The sequence below is a fragment of the Bolinopsis microptera genome, chromosome 10 (genome assembly GCF_026151205.1).
Source record: "Bolinopsis microptera isolate Bmic1 chromosome 10, MBARI_Bmic_1.0, whole genome shotgun sequence".
NCBI lineage: Eukaryota > Metazoa > Ctenophora > Tentaculata > Lobata > Bolinopsidae > Bolinopsis > Bolinopsis microptera.
In genome coordinates this window covers 13,545,009-13,563,750 of record NC_087081.1, presented here as the reverse complement: position 1 = coordinate 13,563,750, position 18,742 = coordinate 13,545,009, and the positions used below count along the sequence as shown (strand labels likewise).

The 18,742-nt window shown below is 36.1% G+C and overlaps 2 protein-coding genes across 2 annotated transcripts in view; one reads left to right on the top strand and one right to left on the bottom strand.

Moving 5' to 3' along the window:
* The window catches only part of LOC134822372 (innexin inx2-like), a 65,574-nt gene that overhangs the window by 45,071 nt on the left and 1,761 nt on the right, over positions 1-18,742 (bottom strand). The window lies entirely within an intron of this gene.
* On the top strand, positions 650-14,522 carry LOC134822370 (SCO-spondin-like). The gene is made up of 41 exons (XM_063833398.1): positions 650-795; positions 919-1,278; positions 1,402-1,631; positions 1,831-1,960; positions 2,091-2,140; positions 2,376-2,505; positions 2,634-2,683; positions 2,919-3,048; positions 3,177-3,226; positions 3,504-3,633; positions 3,791-3,840; positions 4,008-4,137; positions 4,246-4,295; positions 4,410-4,539; positions 4,840-4,889; positions 5,811-5,940; positions 6,076-6,125; positions 6,324-6,453; positions 6,597-6,646; positions 6,831-6,960; positions 7,113-7,162; positions 7,347-7,476; positions 7,631-7,680; positions 7,865-7,994; positions 8,121-8,170; positions 8,358-8,487; positions 8,631-8,680; positions 8,865-8,994; positions 9,121-9,170; positions 9,355-9,484; positions 9,628-9,677; positions 9,862-9,991; positions 10,104-10,153; positions 10,354-10,483; positions 10,648-10,697; positions 10,897-11,026; positions 11,145-11,194; positions 12,311-12,434; positions 12,581-12,633; positions 13,054-13,245; positions 13,550-14,522. Exons 2-41 carry the CDS (start codon positions 941-943, stop codon positions 13,714-13,716), a joined length of 4,164 nt encoding a protein of 1,387 aa, XP_063689468.1. The 5' UTR covers positions 650-795; positions 919-940; the 3' UTR covers positions 13,717-14,522.

Below are 18,742 nucleotides of genomic sequence, written 5' to 3'. Positions count from 1 at the left end.
CGGAGGATTTTCTAACTGGGGTAGCTGGGGAACCTGTTCCTGTAACCACGCTCTTGGTACAGGAACTTGGTCTAGATCTAGATCTTGTACCAGTCCTTCTCCTTCTTGTCATGGCAATTCTTGCGTTGGGAGCGTTAGGGATACAGGACCTTGTGACAGTCAGTGTTGTCGTATCACTAACGGAGCCTGGTCTGGATGGGGCGGTTGGAGTAGTTGTTCCTGTAACCATGCCACCGGTACTGGTACTTGGACTCGGTCCAGATCTTGCAACAGTCCTACTCCTTCTTGTGGTGGCAGGTTAGCATCTTTGAATTATCCTAAGTTCTTCAAATCTAAATTGTTTCAAAACTTTCCATGGTGGTGATATAAAGTTTAATCTGATTAGAAATTTGAAGACTTTAGTGAATTAAATCGTAACGACTTCTCAACCCACAGTTCATGTCCGGGATCTGCCTCAATGTCAGAGAGTTGTGACAGTCAGTGCTGTATGACAGTGCACGGAGGGTTTTCTAACTGGGGTAGCTGGGGAACCTGTTCCTGTAACCACGCTCTTGGTACAGGAACTTGGTCTAGATCCAGATCTTGTACCAGCCCTTCTCCTTCTTGTCGTGGCAATTCTTGCGTCGGGAGCGTTAGGGATACAGGAAGTTGTGACAGTCAGTGTTGTCGTATCACTAACGGAGCCTGGTCTGGATGGGGCGGTTGGAGCAGTTGTTCCTGTAACCATGCCACCGGTACTGGTACTTGGACTCGCTCCAGATCTTGCAACAGTCCTGCTCCTTCTTGTGGTGGCAGGTTAGCATCTTTGAACTATCCTAATTATTTCAAAACTTTCCATAATGGTGACATAAAGTTAAATCTGATTAGAATTTTGAAGACCTTAGTGAATTAAAATAGCAACGACTTCTCAACCCACAGTTCATGTCTGGGATCTGCCTCAATGTCAGGGAGTTGTGACAGTCAGTGCTGTATGACAGTGCACGGAGGGTTTTCTAACTGGGGTAGCTGGGGAACCTGTTCCTGTAACCACGCTCTTGGTACAGGAACTTGGTCTAGATCCAGATCTTGTACCAGTCCTTCTCCTTCTTGTCATGGAAATTCTTGCGTTGGGAGCGTTAGGGATACAGGAAGTTGTGACAGTCAGTGTTGTCGTATCACTAACGGAGCCTGGTCTGGTTGGGGCGGTTGGAGTAGTTGTTCCTGTAACCATGCCACCGGTACTGGTACTTGGACTCGCTCCAGATCTTGCAACAGTCCTGCTCCTTCTTGTGGTGGCAGGTTAGCATCTTTGAACTATCCTAATTATTTCAAAACTTTCCATAATGGTGACATAAAGTTAAATCTGATTAGAATTTTGAAGACCTTAGTGAATTAAAATAGCAACGACTTCTCAACCCACAGTTCATGTCTGGGATCTGCCTCAATGTCAGGGAGTTGTGACAGTCAGTGCTGTATGACAGTGCACGGAGGGTTTTCTAACTGGGGTAGCTGGGGAACCTGTTCCTGTAACCACGCTCTTGGTACAGGAACTTGGTCTAGATCCAGATCTTGTACCAGTCCTTCTCCTTCTTGTCATGGAAATTCTTGCGTTGGGAGCGTTACGGATACGGGAAGTTGTGACAGTCAGTGCTGTAAGTCTCTTATTGAAAGTTTTGTACACCATAAATCATCCTTGTACATTTTCTGTAGCTTTCTCCACTATAACAAGTATAATCAAATAAATGTTCACGAGGAGTGAAGATCATTTAATTATTTCATAAGATGTTTATGTCTGGTATACTTAGTAAATGTTAAATGTATAGCCGAATTCAATGACTAACTGAATTACAGGTCAAACAGTTGATGGAGGTCTTACAACTTGGGGTGATTGGAGTACGTGTGAGTGTGATCACACTACAGGAACAGGAACATGGAGCAAAATTAGATCTTGTACCAACCCGGCACCTTTCTGTTATGGAAGGTAAAGAACAAATTCTTGTTGGTTGTTTTCATAAAAACATCCAAGATGGAGTTGATTGTGTTTTTACTCCTTTGTTGTTAGCATTGTTTAAAATCTTTTTGGCATTTTTTTTAAATACCATAAAATGCAGTGATTGCGAAGGAGACCTAGTGGACAATGGTAGATGCGATGAACAATGCTGTAAGTCACTACTGTTATTACTTTTGTGATCTTGACAAAATTTGTATTCAAACAATTAATGGTAAAATTGCCCAGTATCTGTTTTCAAAACATACTAAAGAACGAAAGAAATAATAAACATTCAAACAGTTAAATTCCATTTCAATTTATAGATCGAATATCTCATTAAAAAGCATAATAAGTTTCAAACGATGAAAATGTTCAACAATTTCCTTTGCTGATGCTTTAATCCTAGGTCAAACAGTTGATGGAGGTCTTACGACTTGGGGTGATTGGAGTACGTGTGAGTGTGATCACACTACAGGAACAGGAACATGGAGCAGAATTAGATCTTGTACCAACCCGGCACCTTTCTGTTATGGAAGGTAAAGAACAAATTCTTGTTGGTTGTTTTCATAAAAACATCCAAGATGGAGTTGATTGTGTTCTTACTCCTTTGTTGTTAGCATTGTTTAAAATCTTTTTGGAATTTTTATAATACCATAAAATTCAGTGATTGCGAAGGAGACCTAGTGGACAATGGTAGATGCGATGAACAATGCTGTAAGTCACTACTGTTATTACTTTTGTGATCTTGACAAAATTTGTATTCAAACAATTGATGGTAAAATTGCCCAGTATCTGTTTTCAAAACATACTAAAGAACGAAGGAAATAAGAAACATTCAAACAGTTAAATTCCATTTCAATTTATAGTTCGAACATCTCATTAAAAAGCATAATAAGTTTCAAACGATGAAAATGTTCAATAATTTCCTTTGATAATGTTGTAATCCTAGGTCAAACAGTTGATGGAGGTCTTACGACTTGGGGAAACTGGAGTACGTGTGAGTGTGATCACACTACAGGAACAGGAACATGGAACAGAACTAGATCTTGTACCAACCCGGCACCTTTCTGTTATGGAAGGTAAAGAACAAATTCTTGTTGGTTGTTTTCATAAAAACATCCAAGATGGAGTTGATTGTGTTCTTACTCCTTTGTTGTTAGCATTGTTTAAAATCTTTTTGGCATTTTTATAATACCATACAATTCAGTGATTGTGAAGGAGACCTAGTGGACAATGGTAGATGCGATGAACAATGCTGTGAGTTTGAAAACATATCTATTTATAATATTAATGATGAAATTACCCAGGACGTTTGTCAAATCTGTGAGTTACTACTCATTTGTAATCTTAACAAAATTAGTATTCAAACAATTGCCCAGTGTCCGTATTCGTGATATACTTGAAGAACGAAGGAAAAGATACAAATTTAAACGGATAAATCTCATTTAAATTTATGGTTCGAACATCGAATTAGAAGACAATAGTTTAGAACGATGACGTCCAACAATTTCCTTTGTTGATGCTTTAATCCTAGGTCAAACAGTTGATGGAGGTCTTACAACTTGGGGAAACTGGAGTACGTGTGAGTGTGATCACACTACAGGAACAGGAACATGGAACAGAACTAGATCTTGTACCTACCCGGTACCTTTCTGTTATGGAAGGTAGTTTTACTGTTTGTATTCATTTCTCTTTTTTTAATTCTCTGATATATCAAAGCTATTTTTAAAATTTTGTTGCCTTAACTCAGTAATTAATAAATCCAAATGTCTATGGCCCTTCATATGGAAAATAAGAATAATGAAACATCATGAAATTCAGTGATTGCGTAGGAGACTTATTGGACAATGGTAGATGTGATAACCAATGCTGTGAGTTTGAAAACATTTCTATTTATAGGATTAATGGTGAAATATTACCCATACCAATACGTTTATCCAAGACATGCCAAAAAACTATGAACGAATTTAAATGTTATAAATGCGATTTACAATTGTAAAAGATTTCCTTTGCTGGTGCTTTAATCTTTTAATCTTAGGTCAAACAGTTGATGGAGGTCTTACAACTTGGGGTGACTGGAGTACGTGTGAGTGTGATCACACTACAGGAACAGGAACATGGAACAGAACTAGATCTTGTACCAACCCGGCACCTTTCTGTTATGGAAGGTAAAAATAAAACTTCGTCTAAAGGCAGCATGTTTTGAGATCTTTGCAAAAATAAAATACTTAAATTAAAGTTGCTTTGGAAAAAACTAAAGTACCAAACCACTTCAGGGACTGTGTAGGCGATCTTACAGACGAAGGAACTTGTGATGATCAGTGCTGTAAGTCAACATATTTTATATTTAGATCAATTAAAAACAAAACAGACGGTGATAAAGGAATGCTTACCTGGGGACCCCACGCTTGAAATGAAGCGTAAAAAGAAATTGTTTCAGGTGTAACTGTAGAAGGGGGTTGGACTGATTGGGAGTATTGGAGTACGTGTGAGTGTGATCACACTACAGGAACAGGAACATGGAACAGAACTAGATCTTGTACCGACCCGGCACCTTCTTGTCATGGAAGGTGATTATCGACACGAAATCCCAGTTATGAAATAAGTTATAATTTATAATTTACTGTAAATATCTATCTATCGTTACAACTGTTACACCATACTTGTACCATTTTGATGTGTGCATCTATCTTTCGTAAATACGACAGGTATGTCGTAGTCGTACGAGGGCCAATTTACGACAGGTATAATGTATATCGCGTTACAAGCACATTTTTTATGTCAAATGTTTGATTTTATGAGGAAATATGCTCCGTGCAGATATTATTATTATAAGATAGTAAGCACTTTAACTCCTCATTTGATTTCAGTGACTGTACTGGTCATCAACTAGAAAACGGCACCTGTCACCATCTTTGCTGTAAGTTCTTGATTTTGTTAAATTTTAATCACACTATGATTATTATCACACTATATTTTATTGTATTCACTTCGTTTACCGTCACTTTATAATCACTTTATTATTATCATTATTTATACATTTAGATCTGATCTTTGGATAGCTATAACTAATGGTGAAAGTTTGAATTTGAAAGGTTTCTGCAAATATCCTTAATCTAGATACTTATTTTACTTCGGTTTATCCAAACAGCCATATGATTACAATGTGACCGCTCACCTTCAGTAGCCGATGGTACAATAACAATTAAGCAAGTGTCGGTTAAGAAAGTGTATTCCATACTTTATTCGCCCGAGGCTTTGCTGCGATGGGCAGCTGCTTATTTAACTGTCAATAACGGTTTCCCGATCGTTCGGCCGAGTCAGCCGAGGAAAATTTGCTTAGATTTAACAGAATCTTAAGCTCACTCCCTAGAAATAGAATAGGCACTGCCAGAATGCCAACGGAAACTATTACTTTACAGTTAATTGTCAATTAGTCGAAGTTTACGATTTTCCTTAAATATTGTTTTTGTAATTTTTTTAAAAAGGTGTTAAGAAGAAATACAGAAATTGGAAAATTTTCTCAAAAATTTGCAACACAAGAGCCATGCATTAATTTTGCCTGGATCACATTTTCGGCGTCTTTTTGTTTAGCGATATTTTGCTCGTTTCAAAAACGTTTCCATAAATTCTGCCGCCAAATTCGCGGACGTATTTTTAAATATAATTTTAAATATGTTGTAGATATCCGATTTCTTGATAAAATCAAATCTCAATTTGTAAAATATTACTTTTTCAAGACATAAAACTCAAATCTCGATGAACATTCTCACGAAGATATTCGAAAAAGATGAAATTGAGAGGAAAGTGATTCAATGACTTATCCATGCAAATGCAACAGGTCACAATGTAGATGGAGGATGGACTAATTGGGGAAACTGGAGTACGTGTGAGTGTGATCACACTACAGGAACAGGAACATGGAACAGAACTAGATCTTGTACCAACCCGGCACCTTTCTGTTATGGAAGGTAGTTTTAACTTTTGTGCGTATGTTTTTTAATCGGATTCATAATTCATGATTGATTCATACTTTCATAACAGTGAACGTTCAACGTAAACTATCAGAACACCAAAATATTTACATAACTTTGCGAACATTTCAGTGACTGTGAAGGAGAAATAAACAATAATGGAACATGTGATGATCAGTGCTGTAAGTACACACAATCAAACTAAAGATACTATAACTGACCACGCAATCTTGAGTCAGTTGTGGAGCACCAACGTGTAACAACCAAATACATTCTCCTGATTCCTGAACATTAATCGTATGTGCAGTTTTAAGATACTTGGACTTTAATAATATTATTTATTGTTAAGTAAGCAACAAAATGATTTTTTTCATTTTCAGGTCAAACTGTGGACGGAGATTGGACTGATTGGGGAAACTGGAGTACGTGTGAGTGTGATCACACTACAGGAACAGGAACATGGAACAGAACTAGATCTTGTACCAACCCGGCACCTTTCTGTTATGGAAGGTAATGTTATGCATCGTTTTTAACTCGGATTGATAATTCATTCATGATTATTTCATGATTTATTCATGATTATTGGTTCATAACATTTAACGTTCAACGTAAAACTATCATAGCACCAATACATAACTTTGCGAACATTTCAGTGACTGCGAAGGAGAAATAAACAATAATGGAACATGTGATGATCAGTGCTGTAAGTACACACAATCAAACTAAAGATACTATAACTGATCCCAATCTTGATTCTGTTGTTGAGCAATTAAAGACCATTCTACTGAATATTAATTATGAAAGAAGCAAATTTTAGGTAAACAGACCTTTACGAAAATATCATTGATAAGTAAAGAAATGGTTAATATTGTCACTCTTGTTTTCAGGTAAAACTGTGGACGGAGATTGGACTGATTGGGGAAACTGGAGTACGTGTGAGTGTGATCACACTACAGGAACAGGAACATGGAACAGAACTAGATCTTGTACCAACCCGGCACCTTTCTGTTATGGAAGGTAGTTTTTAAGTTTTATGCCTAGATTTTTAACTCGGATTCATTATTCATTCATGATACTTTCATGATTTATTCATGGTTATTGGTTCATAACATTTAACGTTCAACGTAAAACTATCATAGCACCAATACATAACTTTGCGAACATTTCAGTGACTGCGAAGGAGAAATAAACAATAATGGAACATGTGATGATCAGTGCTGTAAGTACACACAATCAAACTAAAGATACTATAACTGACCCCAATCTTTATTCAGTTGTTGAGCAATTAAATACCATTCTACTGAATATTAATTATGAAAGAAGCAAATTTTAGGTAAACAGACCTTTACGAAAATATCATTGATCAGTAAAGAAATGATTAATATTGTCATTCTTGTTTTCAGGTCAAACTGTGGACGGAGATTGGACTGATTGGGGAAACTGGAGTACTTGTGAGTGTGATCACACTACAGGAACAGGAACATGGAACAGAACTAGATCTTGTACCAACCCGGCACCATTCTGTTATGGAAGGTAGTTTTATGCATCGTTTTTTAAAACTCGGATTCATAATTCATTCATGATTATTTCATGATTCATTCATGGTTATTGATTCATAACATTTAACAGTTTAACGTTCAACGTAAAACTATCATAGCACCAATACATAACTTTGCGAACATTTCAGTGACTGCGAAGGAGAAATAAACAATAATGGAACATGTGATGATCAGTGCTGTAAGTACACATAATCAAACTAAAGATACTATAACTGACCCCAATCTTGATTCAGTTGTTGAGCAATTAAAGACCATTCTACTGAATATTAACTTTGAAAGAAGCAAATTTTAGGTAATCAGACCTTTACGAAAATATCATTGATAAGTCAAGAAATGGTTAACATTGTCATTCTTGTTTTCAGGTCAAACTGTGGACGGAGATTGGACTGATTGGGGAAACTGGAGTACGTGTGAGTGTGATCACACTACAGGAACAGGAACATGGAACAGAACTAGATCTTGTACCAACCCGGCACCTTTCTGTTATGGAAGGTAATTTTATGCATAGATTTTTAACTCGGATTCATTATTCATTCATGATACTTTCATGATTTATTCATGATTATTGGTTCATAACATTTAACGTTCAACGTAAAACTATCATAGCACCAATTTCAGTGACTGCGAAGGAGAAGTAAACAATAATGGAACATGTGATGATCAGTGCTGTAAGTACACACAATCAAACTAAAGATACTATAACTGCTGACCCCAATCTTGATTCAGTTGTTGAGCAATTAAAGACCATTCTACTGAATATTAACTTTGAAAGAAGCAAATTTTAGGTAAACAGACCTTTACGAAAATATCATTGATAAGTCAAGAAATGGTTAACATTGTCATTCTTGTTTTCAGGTCAAACTGTGGACGGAGATTGGACTGATTGGGGAAACTGGAGTACGTGTGAGTGTGATCACACTACAGGAACAGGAACATGGAACAGAACTAGATCTTGTACCAACCCGGCACCTTTCTGTTATGGAAGGTAATTTTATGCATCGTTTTTAACTCGGATTCATTATTCATTCATGATACTTTCATGATTTATTCATGGTTATTGGTTCATAACATTTAACGTTCAACGTAAAACTATCATAGCGCCAATACATAACTTTGCGAACATTTCAGTGACTGCGAAGGAGAAATAAACAATAATGGAACATGTGATGATCAGTGCTGTAAGTACACACAATCAAACTAAAGATACTATAACTGATCTCAATCTTTATTCAGTTGTTGAGCAATAAAAGACCATTCTACTGAATATTAATTATGAAAGAAGCAAATTTTAGGTAAACAGACCTTTACGAAAATATCATTGATAAGTAAAGAAATGGTTAATATTTTCATTCTTGTTTTCAGGTCAAAATGTGGACGGAGATTGGACTGATTGGGGAAACTGGAGTACGTGTGAGTGTGATCACACTACAGGAACAGGATTATGGAACAGAACTAGATCTTGTACCAACCCGGCACCTTTCTGTTATGGAAGGTAATTTTATGCATAGATTTTTAACTCGGATTCATTATTCATTCATGATACTTTCATGATTTATTCATGATTATTGGTTCATAACATTTAACGTTCAACGTAAAACTATCATAGCACCAATTTCAGTGACTGCGAAGGAGAAGTAAACAATAATGGAACATGTGATGATCAGTGCTGTAAGTACACACAATCAAACTAAAGATACTATAACTGACCCCAATCTTGATTCTGTTGTTGAGCAATTAAAGACCATTCTACTGAATATTAATTATGAAAGAAGCAAATTTTAGGTAAACAGACCTTTACGAAAATAAAGTTGATAAGTAAAGAAATGGTTAATATTTTCATTCTTGTTTTCAGGTCAAACTGTGGACGGAGATTGGACTGATTGGGGAAACTGGAGTACGTGTGAGTGTGATCACACTACAGGAACAGGAACATGGAACAGAACTAGATCTTGTACCAACCCGGCACCTTTCTGTTATGGAAGGTAGTTTTATGCATCGTTTTTAACTCGGATTGATAATTCATTCATGATTATTTCATGATTTATTCATGATTATTGGTTCATAACATTTAACGTTCAACGTAAAACTATCATAGCACCAATACATAACTTTGCGAACATTTCAGTGACTGCGAAGGAGAAATAAACAATAATGGAACATGTGATGATGAGTGCTGTAAGTACACATAATCAAACTAAAGATACTATAACTGATCCCAATCTTGATTCAGTTGTTGAGCAATTAAAGACCATTCTACTGAATATTAATTATGAAAGAAGCAAATTTTAGGTAAACAGACCTTTACGAAAATATCATTGCTAAGTAAAGAAATGGTTAATATTGTCATTCTTGTTTTCAGGTCAAACTGTGGACGGAGATTGGACTGATTGGGGAAACTGGAGTACGTGTGAGTGTGATCACACTACAGGAACAGGAACATGGAACAGAACTAGATCTTGTACCAACCCGGCACCTTTCTGTTATGGAAGGTAATTTTATGCATCGTTTTTAACTCGGATTCATTATTCATTCATGTTTATTGATTCATAACAGTTAACGTCAGAACACCAAAATTGTGACATAACCTAATGAACATTTCAGTGACTGCGAAGGAGCAGTTATCAATAATGGAACTTGCAATGATCAGTGCTGTAAGTAAATTCGATCAAACTATAAAGGACCCTGATCTAAATTTGTGTGACACATCATTTTACAAATGTACGTTCTGTTAAAAATCTTCCAGATCAACTTAGATTAAAATCCAGTTTTCAAGATACATAAACTTTTTAAAAAATATCGAACTATAAATAAGTCAACAATAACATGATTTAATTCCTATAACTATTTTCAGGTAAAACTGTGGTCGGAAACTGGAGCCATTGGGGAAACTGGAGTACGTGTGAGTGTGATCACACTACAGGAACAGGAACATGGAACAGAACTAGATCTTGTACCAACCCGGCACCTTTCTGTTATGGAAGGTAGTTTTACTGTTGAAATTTATTTTTTAGACCACGAATTGTCGAAGGATTCTTAATTCATTATAGTTCATTTATAATTCTTTCATGACTATTCATTCATAATGAGTTTAACTTTCAACTTTAAACATGAAACTACCAAAAAACCAAAACAATGAACATTCCAGTGACTGCGAGGGAAACGTTAAGGACAATGGAACATGCGATGATCAGTGTTGTAAGTACATACAATCAAATGTAGGGCAAAATCTTGGTATTGGTGGAATACCACGTTGTAAATCTAAAAAGGCAAAAAAAAATTCTTATGCTGAAAATTATTTCAATCAACTACGATTCAGGAACAATTTTCATGATACATGAACTAAAATATCACTTGATAAGTCGACAAAATATAATTCATTTTCATTATTTTTCAGGTCAAACTGTGAACGGAAATTGGACTGATTGGGGAAACTGGAGTACGTGTGAGTGTGATCACACTACAGGAACAGGAACATGGAACAGAACTAGATCTTGTACCAACCCGGCACCTTTCTGTTATGGAAGGTATGGATATCTAAGGTTTCAAGACGATCGTTTTTTCTCTATTTCAAGTCAATCATTTGCTGTTTGCATCGTTTTGTAATTGTCTAAAACCTAGAGTTATAATTCTTTTATCATACAGCAACTGTGAAGGAGACTTGGTTGATAATGGAACATGTCATGATTCATGCTGTGAGTAAGATATAGATATCCCTTCATATATTTTGTAACAGTTAAAATCGCGTGATTCTTTAGGTTAATCCAAAAAAGGTGTATATTATGCTAAACAAGGATGGTAAATGCGTTTTGGGGAGACTACGCGTAGGTACTACGCATACGTATTTCCCGATGATAAATTACGTATTTCAAATTAAGTTGCAGTAACGCGCGAAGATCTATATATGAATATTACATTACAGTATATGGAATCGTGGCCTAATTGGTTAATACGCTAACTCCGTATCAGCAGATTGCGAGTTCGAGACTCGGATAGGATCATTTTTTCCCATACTTTTTGGCAATTATGAATAACTAATGAATAACTAAAAATACCTCTGTAATATAACTAGCAAGGTGAAATGAAATCGTCATCCGGCCGAAAAATTTATTATAGCCGTTTTAAAAGTTTATTATAGCCGTTTTTTCTTTCCAGGCTGGATTCCTAGTCACTTTTTAAACTTATGCCACTGGGAAGTCCGTGTTAATCCGGTAACCGGTTTCAAAATTCAAGCAAGAGAGACTTGTGATCTTAGTCTGCGAATATTGTAATAGATAAAAATGCACTGGAACTGGGTCTCGGTTGAAAGTCTATTCCTCGAGGGAGGCATAACTGCTTTATAACCTGAGAAGCTCTGCTCTGCAGCAGACCGACTGATTGGTTGCAGTTCAGCATAAGAATAGCAAGTCGCTGCAGCGTTTTCATTCGAGCACCGTGAAGTCTCCAAAACGACTGTCAGTATTGCTATATTAATATACCACTGGGCCAGCGACGCACGCGCAAATATCACTAATCTGTAATCACGTATTTCGAAAGAGATACGCGCGTATTTTGAGAAATTTTACCATCAAAGAATTTAAGCGCCAAATTTTGCCTATTTTGTATTTCACGTATTTCTTAGAATTTTTGAATACGGCGTATTTACAGGCGATTTTTTGACGTATTTACCATCGATGATGCTAAATGCTAATTCATTGCGTCATAACCATGTTCTCGTAGAATATACTTTTGATCCTTATAGTTCTTCAAGCCCAAATATTTTTGTGATTTGTTATGAAAATGTTTTCATTTTTGTGTAAAATAAATTTCAGGCCAAACTGTAGACGGAATTTGGTCGGATTGGGGAAACTGGAGCAAATGCGAGTGTGATGGTGAAACAGAAACTAGAAATAGAACAAGAACATGTAACAATCCTTCGCCCAGTTGTTTTGGACGGTTAGTGAAAAATTTGAGTAACTGTAATGAGTTCAAATTTCTGATATGAATTAATATATTATTATATAAATTATGGTCGGTTTATTTCCATAAAGATCATTTATGAATCGGACGATTTTATGATCGTAATTTGGATGTTGTTTCAGGGAATGCGAGGGTGACACCGTACAAAATATATCCTGTGAGGGAAGTTGCAAAAGTAAGGTTATATTTAAATCTCGCTGATCGGTTCATAATTTACATATTCCAATAGATCTACTTACAAATTGAAGTACATAATTACAAACAAAAATTTATTAAAATAATGAGAAAAAAGGCTTAATCTTATCAATTTTTGCCTTTGAAGCTGAATGAAACCTTCACACATTAGTTTAAAGAATAATTATAACATTATGATTCAGAAATGGCAATTGTCAAATGGTTTGCAATAACATGGTATTGGTAACATAAAGGTTGAGGATTGAATGCAATCATGGTTTCAAATATGTAATTCCGTGCCATTTCCTCAAAAGGAATGCGACAAATTGTGCGATTCTGCAACCAACGCAAAAATATTGTGCTCTGACTTAACTCAATGATTAAATTTCGCAATGTACAAATAACGACTTCATTTCTTCAGGTATACTACCAGTTCTTTTGTCTGCAGACGGCCCGCTTGGACTTAGCAAACCCGTCCTGATCTTCATATGCTGTTTAATAGGTCTTCTCTGTACGGTTGTCGCTATCACAGCAGCGATGAAATACTCCTGGATAATGCAGATGAAACAAAAGAGAGTATCAGAGGAGACAACTGAAGAAGCCCTGCATTTGGGTTAGAAAATATTTTTATTTTGCAATTATCTATTGCTTTAGGTAGTTAGTGATTTTGACTAATTTCTTGGTCAACACAATGAAAGCAAACAAATTAGTCTTTGTCGTTCAGGACAATATTTTACTTTCCGTGCGGCGTGCCTATCATAATATAGGGGCTGGTTTTTACATCTTTTAAGTCATTCGATTAGTGGCGACCACTAGCCAAGTGCCAAATCTTGACTTTCTTTTACACCATGAGGGCACCATGGGCTTTGACAGGTTATATTACAAGAAAATATTAATGATGATAATACTATTTCTAGTGACAGAATTTCACTTCGAGACTCCAGAATCATCCCAAGGGATTTTGCTGCTTAATACCGTATCAAAAGTAGATCCAAGCATGGAAATTATTGGGCTGGAAAACGACTACATCGACTTCAATGGAGACACCAAAGAAGACGACTATATTGACTACACAGGGATTTGAGAATTTGGATAGTGCTCTTATGACAAAAACAATTACTTTTTTGGCTCTTTTTCTTTTATAACTTTGAAAAATGTTCTACAAAAACAACAATAACATGCAGCTTCAAACGGATAGAAACCATCTTTACAAATATTTAGTTTTACTTAGTTTCTCTCTATCATATCTTTGTTTAATCATTCTGTCATTCTACTGCGATTAAATAATCGTAAATACATTACCTCATCGGACATGATTGTCACGGACAAGTTTTTCACGGACCAAATTTTTCACGGACATAATTATTCACGATCATGACCGCCCAAAAATTTCCAAAAAATTGTGAAATGTTTGGTGATTTTTTGATAAGTGTTTTACTCTTTTTTGAACTCTTAAGTCATAGTAATCATGGTGCTATAACTTAAGTACTTTAACTTACTGTATGTGACTGATGAGTGATTATATTTGTCCTAGTAGTAGTATACTAGTAAGCTAATATAGTAATCGGCTACACATATCTACGCATATGTAGTATAAGGACACACACTAAAATTAATGGAAATAATTACCGGACTTTATTATTCACGGACCTTAATGCCACAGCTGACATTATTTTCACGTACAAAAAAAATGTCATCAGTGATTCAGTTTGGCTCTGTAGGATATTTTTAAAAGTATGCAAAATAGCTAGTAACCACAAACCGTGACGCTAACAAAATTTTTGCTATTTTGATCTTTTGTCTTACGAATTTAATTTCAAGCTTTTTATTCCAGAGATATGTGAAATAAGATAAATTGTGAAAATTATTAATTAACGAATTTGATTTTGATTTATTTCCTTTGAATTTTATGAGATTGAGTAGAAATAGAATATTATTATTATGCATTTATAGCCATTTTGCAATAAAGTGAGGTAAGTTGATGGAAATAAGCACAAACTAAACAAACAAGCTGTTCCATATCTTTTAAAAGCTATACATTTTCTTTATCGTTTCTTTGCATACAAAAAGTCAGCGTCCTTCAATATCGATAACGTTTTGAGTCTTTTGACAGTGTATCCCAATAAGGAAGGTGATTATTTTAATCACATGACACGTGCATAACACAACCAAAACACGTGCTCGTTTGATTTCGTAGATTTGTTAAGTATTTTAAATCTTTCTTGACAGTTTATAAATATAAGTTGAACACATGGCTTTGCTATCATACCAGCTTCATCTGATTTACAACTTTAACTTGACAGATATTTAATTACTGGGCGGCGCTCAGCCTGTCATTCCGCCGACTCTCTATTCTATAGTATGTTTGTGAACGTTATAGCCTGGGGTCCCCAGGTAAGACAGATATAAATCAAAGTGTTTAGTTGAGAGCTAATAGTTCCTTCAGTCATTTGTACTGTCAAGCCATTTCCCACCAGTTTATTAAGCTTTATAAAGTAACTTCCTCAATTTTGTTAATTTTTTACTTCTATATTTTATAAGTTTATAGATATGGTTTGTAGAAAAATAGGGATGGGATTTGATAGTTATATTCATTTTGAGAAGATTATAGCAAGAAACTTAGAAATGAAAGTAACTGTTAACATTTCTTTTGAGCGGGTATTGGCCAAGAAAATTATTTTTTTATTAAAATATTTCACGGTATTATACCTACCATATCTTTCAAGAAAACCGAGCGCCGCCCATTCGCAATAGAATGGGGAATTGCGGATATAGTAAAATTCCTTTAAACCTTGAGAGAATAATTGAAAAATTAACATTTATTTTGGGCTGGCGTGGGCTTAGAGTTAGAGTTAGAAGAAGATAGCGTCAACACTCAACATGAATTACTTATTTGTTCATTTTCCATTGACATGTTCCTGGTACCCATCATAGATTTTATACAATTACATTACACTTACAGTTTTCAATGGAAGCCACCACCAGTATTGGAAATCCCAACGAATTGATCTCCCCTACAATTCCAACTGACAACCTCTCCAATAAAACCTTCGATACTTTCCCAGAAGCTAAACATATTATCTCTCAACAACACATTACTATCCTCACTTGGCTCTTCTTCACTGCTTTCCTTTCCACCGTTGGCAACATTATAGTGTTAGTCTCCTCCATCAAATACAACGCCATCCATTTAGACAGGGTGTCTATCATTCTGATTAGAAATTTGGCATTAGCGGACCTAGGATTTGGACTGAGTCTTTTCAGCTCTGCAATGAAAGAAGCGATGAGATGGAATGATTTTAAATATCGTATTTGTGGGATTATAAAGATCATCGCTATATTTTTCTTGTATACTAGCAGCTGTTTTCTAGCATCGCTAAATGTGAACAAATTGAATAATTTGCTTTTCCCGCTACGATCGAACATACGAAGATTCAAAAGAGGCTACATCATTTCATGTGCAGTGTGGGCTTTATCGACCGCAAGTATTGTGGTTATTGTCTTGAATATGCTGTTTTCTCATGATGATTTATCGTTTAAATTTATCCCTTATGGATTCAGTGGGGAAACTTTAACGTGTCGTTTTTATTTCCTAAATAAATACCAACGCTTGATTCCGATATTCATTACCATATGTTTTACGCTTATACCCATGGTGTGCGTTGTAATAACAACAATTTGGATGTTATTCCTTGTAAAAAGAGTATCGGGGATCCAGAGACAAACTATTTTGACGCTCCTCGTTGTATCAGCAACGTTTTTGTTGTCGCTCGCCCCAACTGTAGTTTTCTCTTCGGTAACATCAGGAACACTGATTTCTAAGGATGAAATTGAATTTATAACAAAGACAAATAAGACACTGTTTAAGATCTTGAAGATGATATCCTCGTTTCAATTTGTATTAATTGTGCTGCCAACCCATTTATTTACTGTTTAACTATAAGAAGTTTTGGTGCTTTCATCAAGATTAAGTTAATATCTGCTAGAAATAAATTCTTGCTTTTGTTGCGGAGAAGACGCAGGATTAGGATTGCTGACTTGGCTGCTCGAGTTGCAAGGAGAGGCTGACTATTAAGCTAATTTACTTTATGAAGACAAATTTCGAGTTTTTGTCTTTGAAGCTATTTGAAAGTGTAAGTGTAAGCCATGCATGCGACATGCATATGGGATTGTTCACAAATTACGTAAGTCTATGTAGGAAAGAGGGAATTTGGTACACTTTGACAGTATGAGTATGACTATTAACGAACGCAATTTTTACGCGATAACTATGAACAATTACAAAGTGAATACGTAAATCTAAAATGGCCAAAATGTGGCTTAATAATATTAATATATGTGAGCGATCCCTAAGCTAGGGTAATACAGGTAATACTATAATAAGTAGAGGTATATATTTCGCATTTTTCCAGAGAACGTCAATAACATATTAGACTTGTGATAAGGAGAGGCTGACTAAGCTAATTTACTTTGTGATATGTGATAAGATTAAGAAGTCTACCTTTCCCTCTGACTGGCTGGCTGGATGGGCTGGTATTTGTAACGTAAATTATATTATGAATCATACGTGTTCCTTATTTTGCTGTCTATATGCCTTCTAATTATGCTTTGATGTTTGAAAGTGAAAATTAGATTTAATCTCATACAACAGTTTTTTCTATTTGGTTTTATAATTAACAATTAAGTGACTTCAAACTCGGCACAGTTAAAATTTGCCAGAGCACAGAGTAAATCAATAAAAATTACTTTGTGGTTTCCAGTAAAATTGGGAAACAAATAACTTGCTTTAATTTTAAATGTTCCAGGTTACGTTAAATCATTTTTCAAAATATTTTCATCCTAGCATTAGAACCACCTCAGTGTTGAGTTAGTACAATGAAGCCCTTTTCTAGTATATAAAAGCCCTTAATCTAGTACATAAGACGGTTGCAAAACAGCTACAGAACTGCTAGCAGTCTTTTTTAGTTTTACCTGGCATGCCAATCCCAATGCACGGCGCTTTTGATCTTTTCGAGCTACTCATTTAATTGGTGAGAGTATATATATTTTTTTTTATCTAGACACTTATTTTACTTCGGTGTATTCCAACAGCCACAATGTTACACAAGTGCAACCAGCCAATTACAGGAAGCCGAAGGATCTTTTTGGCCAGAGACGGTTAAGGTAGTGTGTACCATACTTTCTTCGTCCGAGACTTTGCTGCAATGTGCAGCTCCTCATTTAACCCTCACACCCGATTTCTCGAGTATTCGGCTGAGTAGACCGGGGGGCTGCATAGACCACTCATGATCCTTAGCTGAACGTCGACGACGCTCACCCCACGACCAGGCAGTCAGTGGGTTTCGAACTCGCAACCTAACGATTGTAAGACAGGCGTTCTAACCAACTGCGCTACCTGGCCGTTAAAATATATATTTTTTAAATAATATACGTGAGAGAAGCGAGCAATAAATTCGCAAGCCTCGAAAAAGTTTTCAGAAACTTGTATTGAATCGAAAGTCGAAACGCACTTGATACGACAAAAATCGCGGGGGAAATTATTTCGTAGCCCCTAAAATGACTCAAATTGGACATAACGCAGTACGCACTACACACTAGCTGAAGTAGCTCTGATAGTCTGATACGTCGGATTATAAGTGTTTGAACTGTCGGCAATCGGCATGTGTTCACATAACGGACTTTGTAGTAAGGAGGACATCTCTAGAAGGATATGTCTGGGATATGCCGCGTTTAACAAATACAAAAAAGCTTGGAACCATAAGATCCCTCTGAGCAAGAGGCTTCTGTTGTATGAGGCTCTGGTAGTATCCGTTTTAATGTACAATTCATCTTGCTGGGCTGCCCCTAAATCAGTATTGGAAAAACTAGATATTGCTCACAGACGTCATCTGCGATCAATTTTGAATTACAAATACCCTCACATCATCTCCAACAAGAACTTGTATAAACGCTGCAATAGTGAACCATTGTCAGCTTAAGTGGCTCGTAGTCGGTGGAGGATGCTCGGACATGTACTGCGTGGGCCTACAGATGGCCCAGCCTATTCGTCGCTTGTTTTTGCTGTCAACACCTTACAGCTTCAAGGGCGGCGTGGAAGACCGCAGTCAAAC

Coding starts and splice junctions, on each gene's coding strand:
- LOC134822370 (XM_063833398.1), top strand. CDS start 941: ATGTCAGGGAGTTGTGACAGTCAGTGCTGTATGACAGTGCACGGAGGG. Junction 3,634..3,790: donor GTACCTTTCTGTTATGGAAG/GTAGTTTTACTG, acceptor CATGAAATTCAG/TGATTGCGTAGGAGACTTAT. Junction 10,484..10,647: donor GCACCTTTCTGTTATGGAAG/GTAGTTTTACTG, acceptor TGAACATTCCAG/TGACTGCGAGGGAAACGTTA.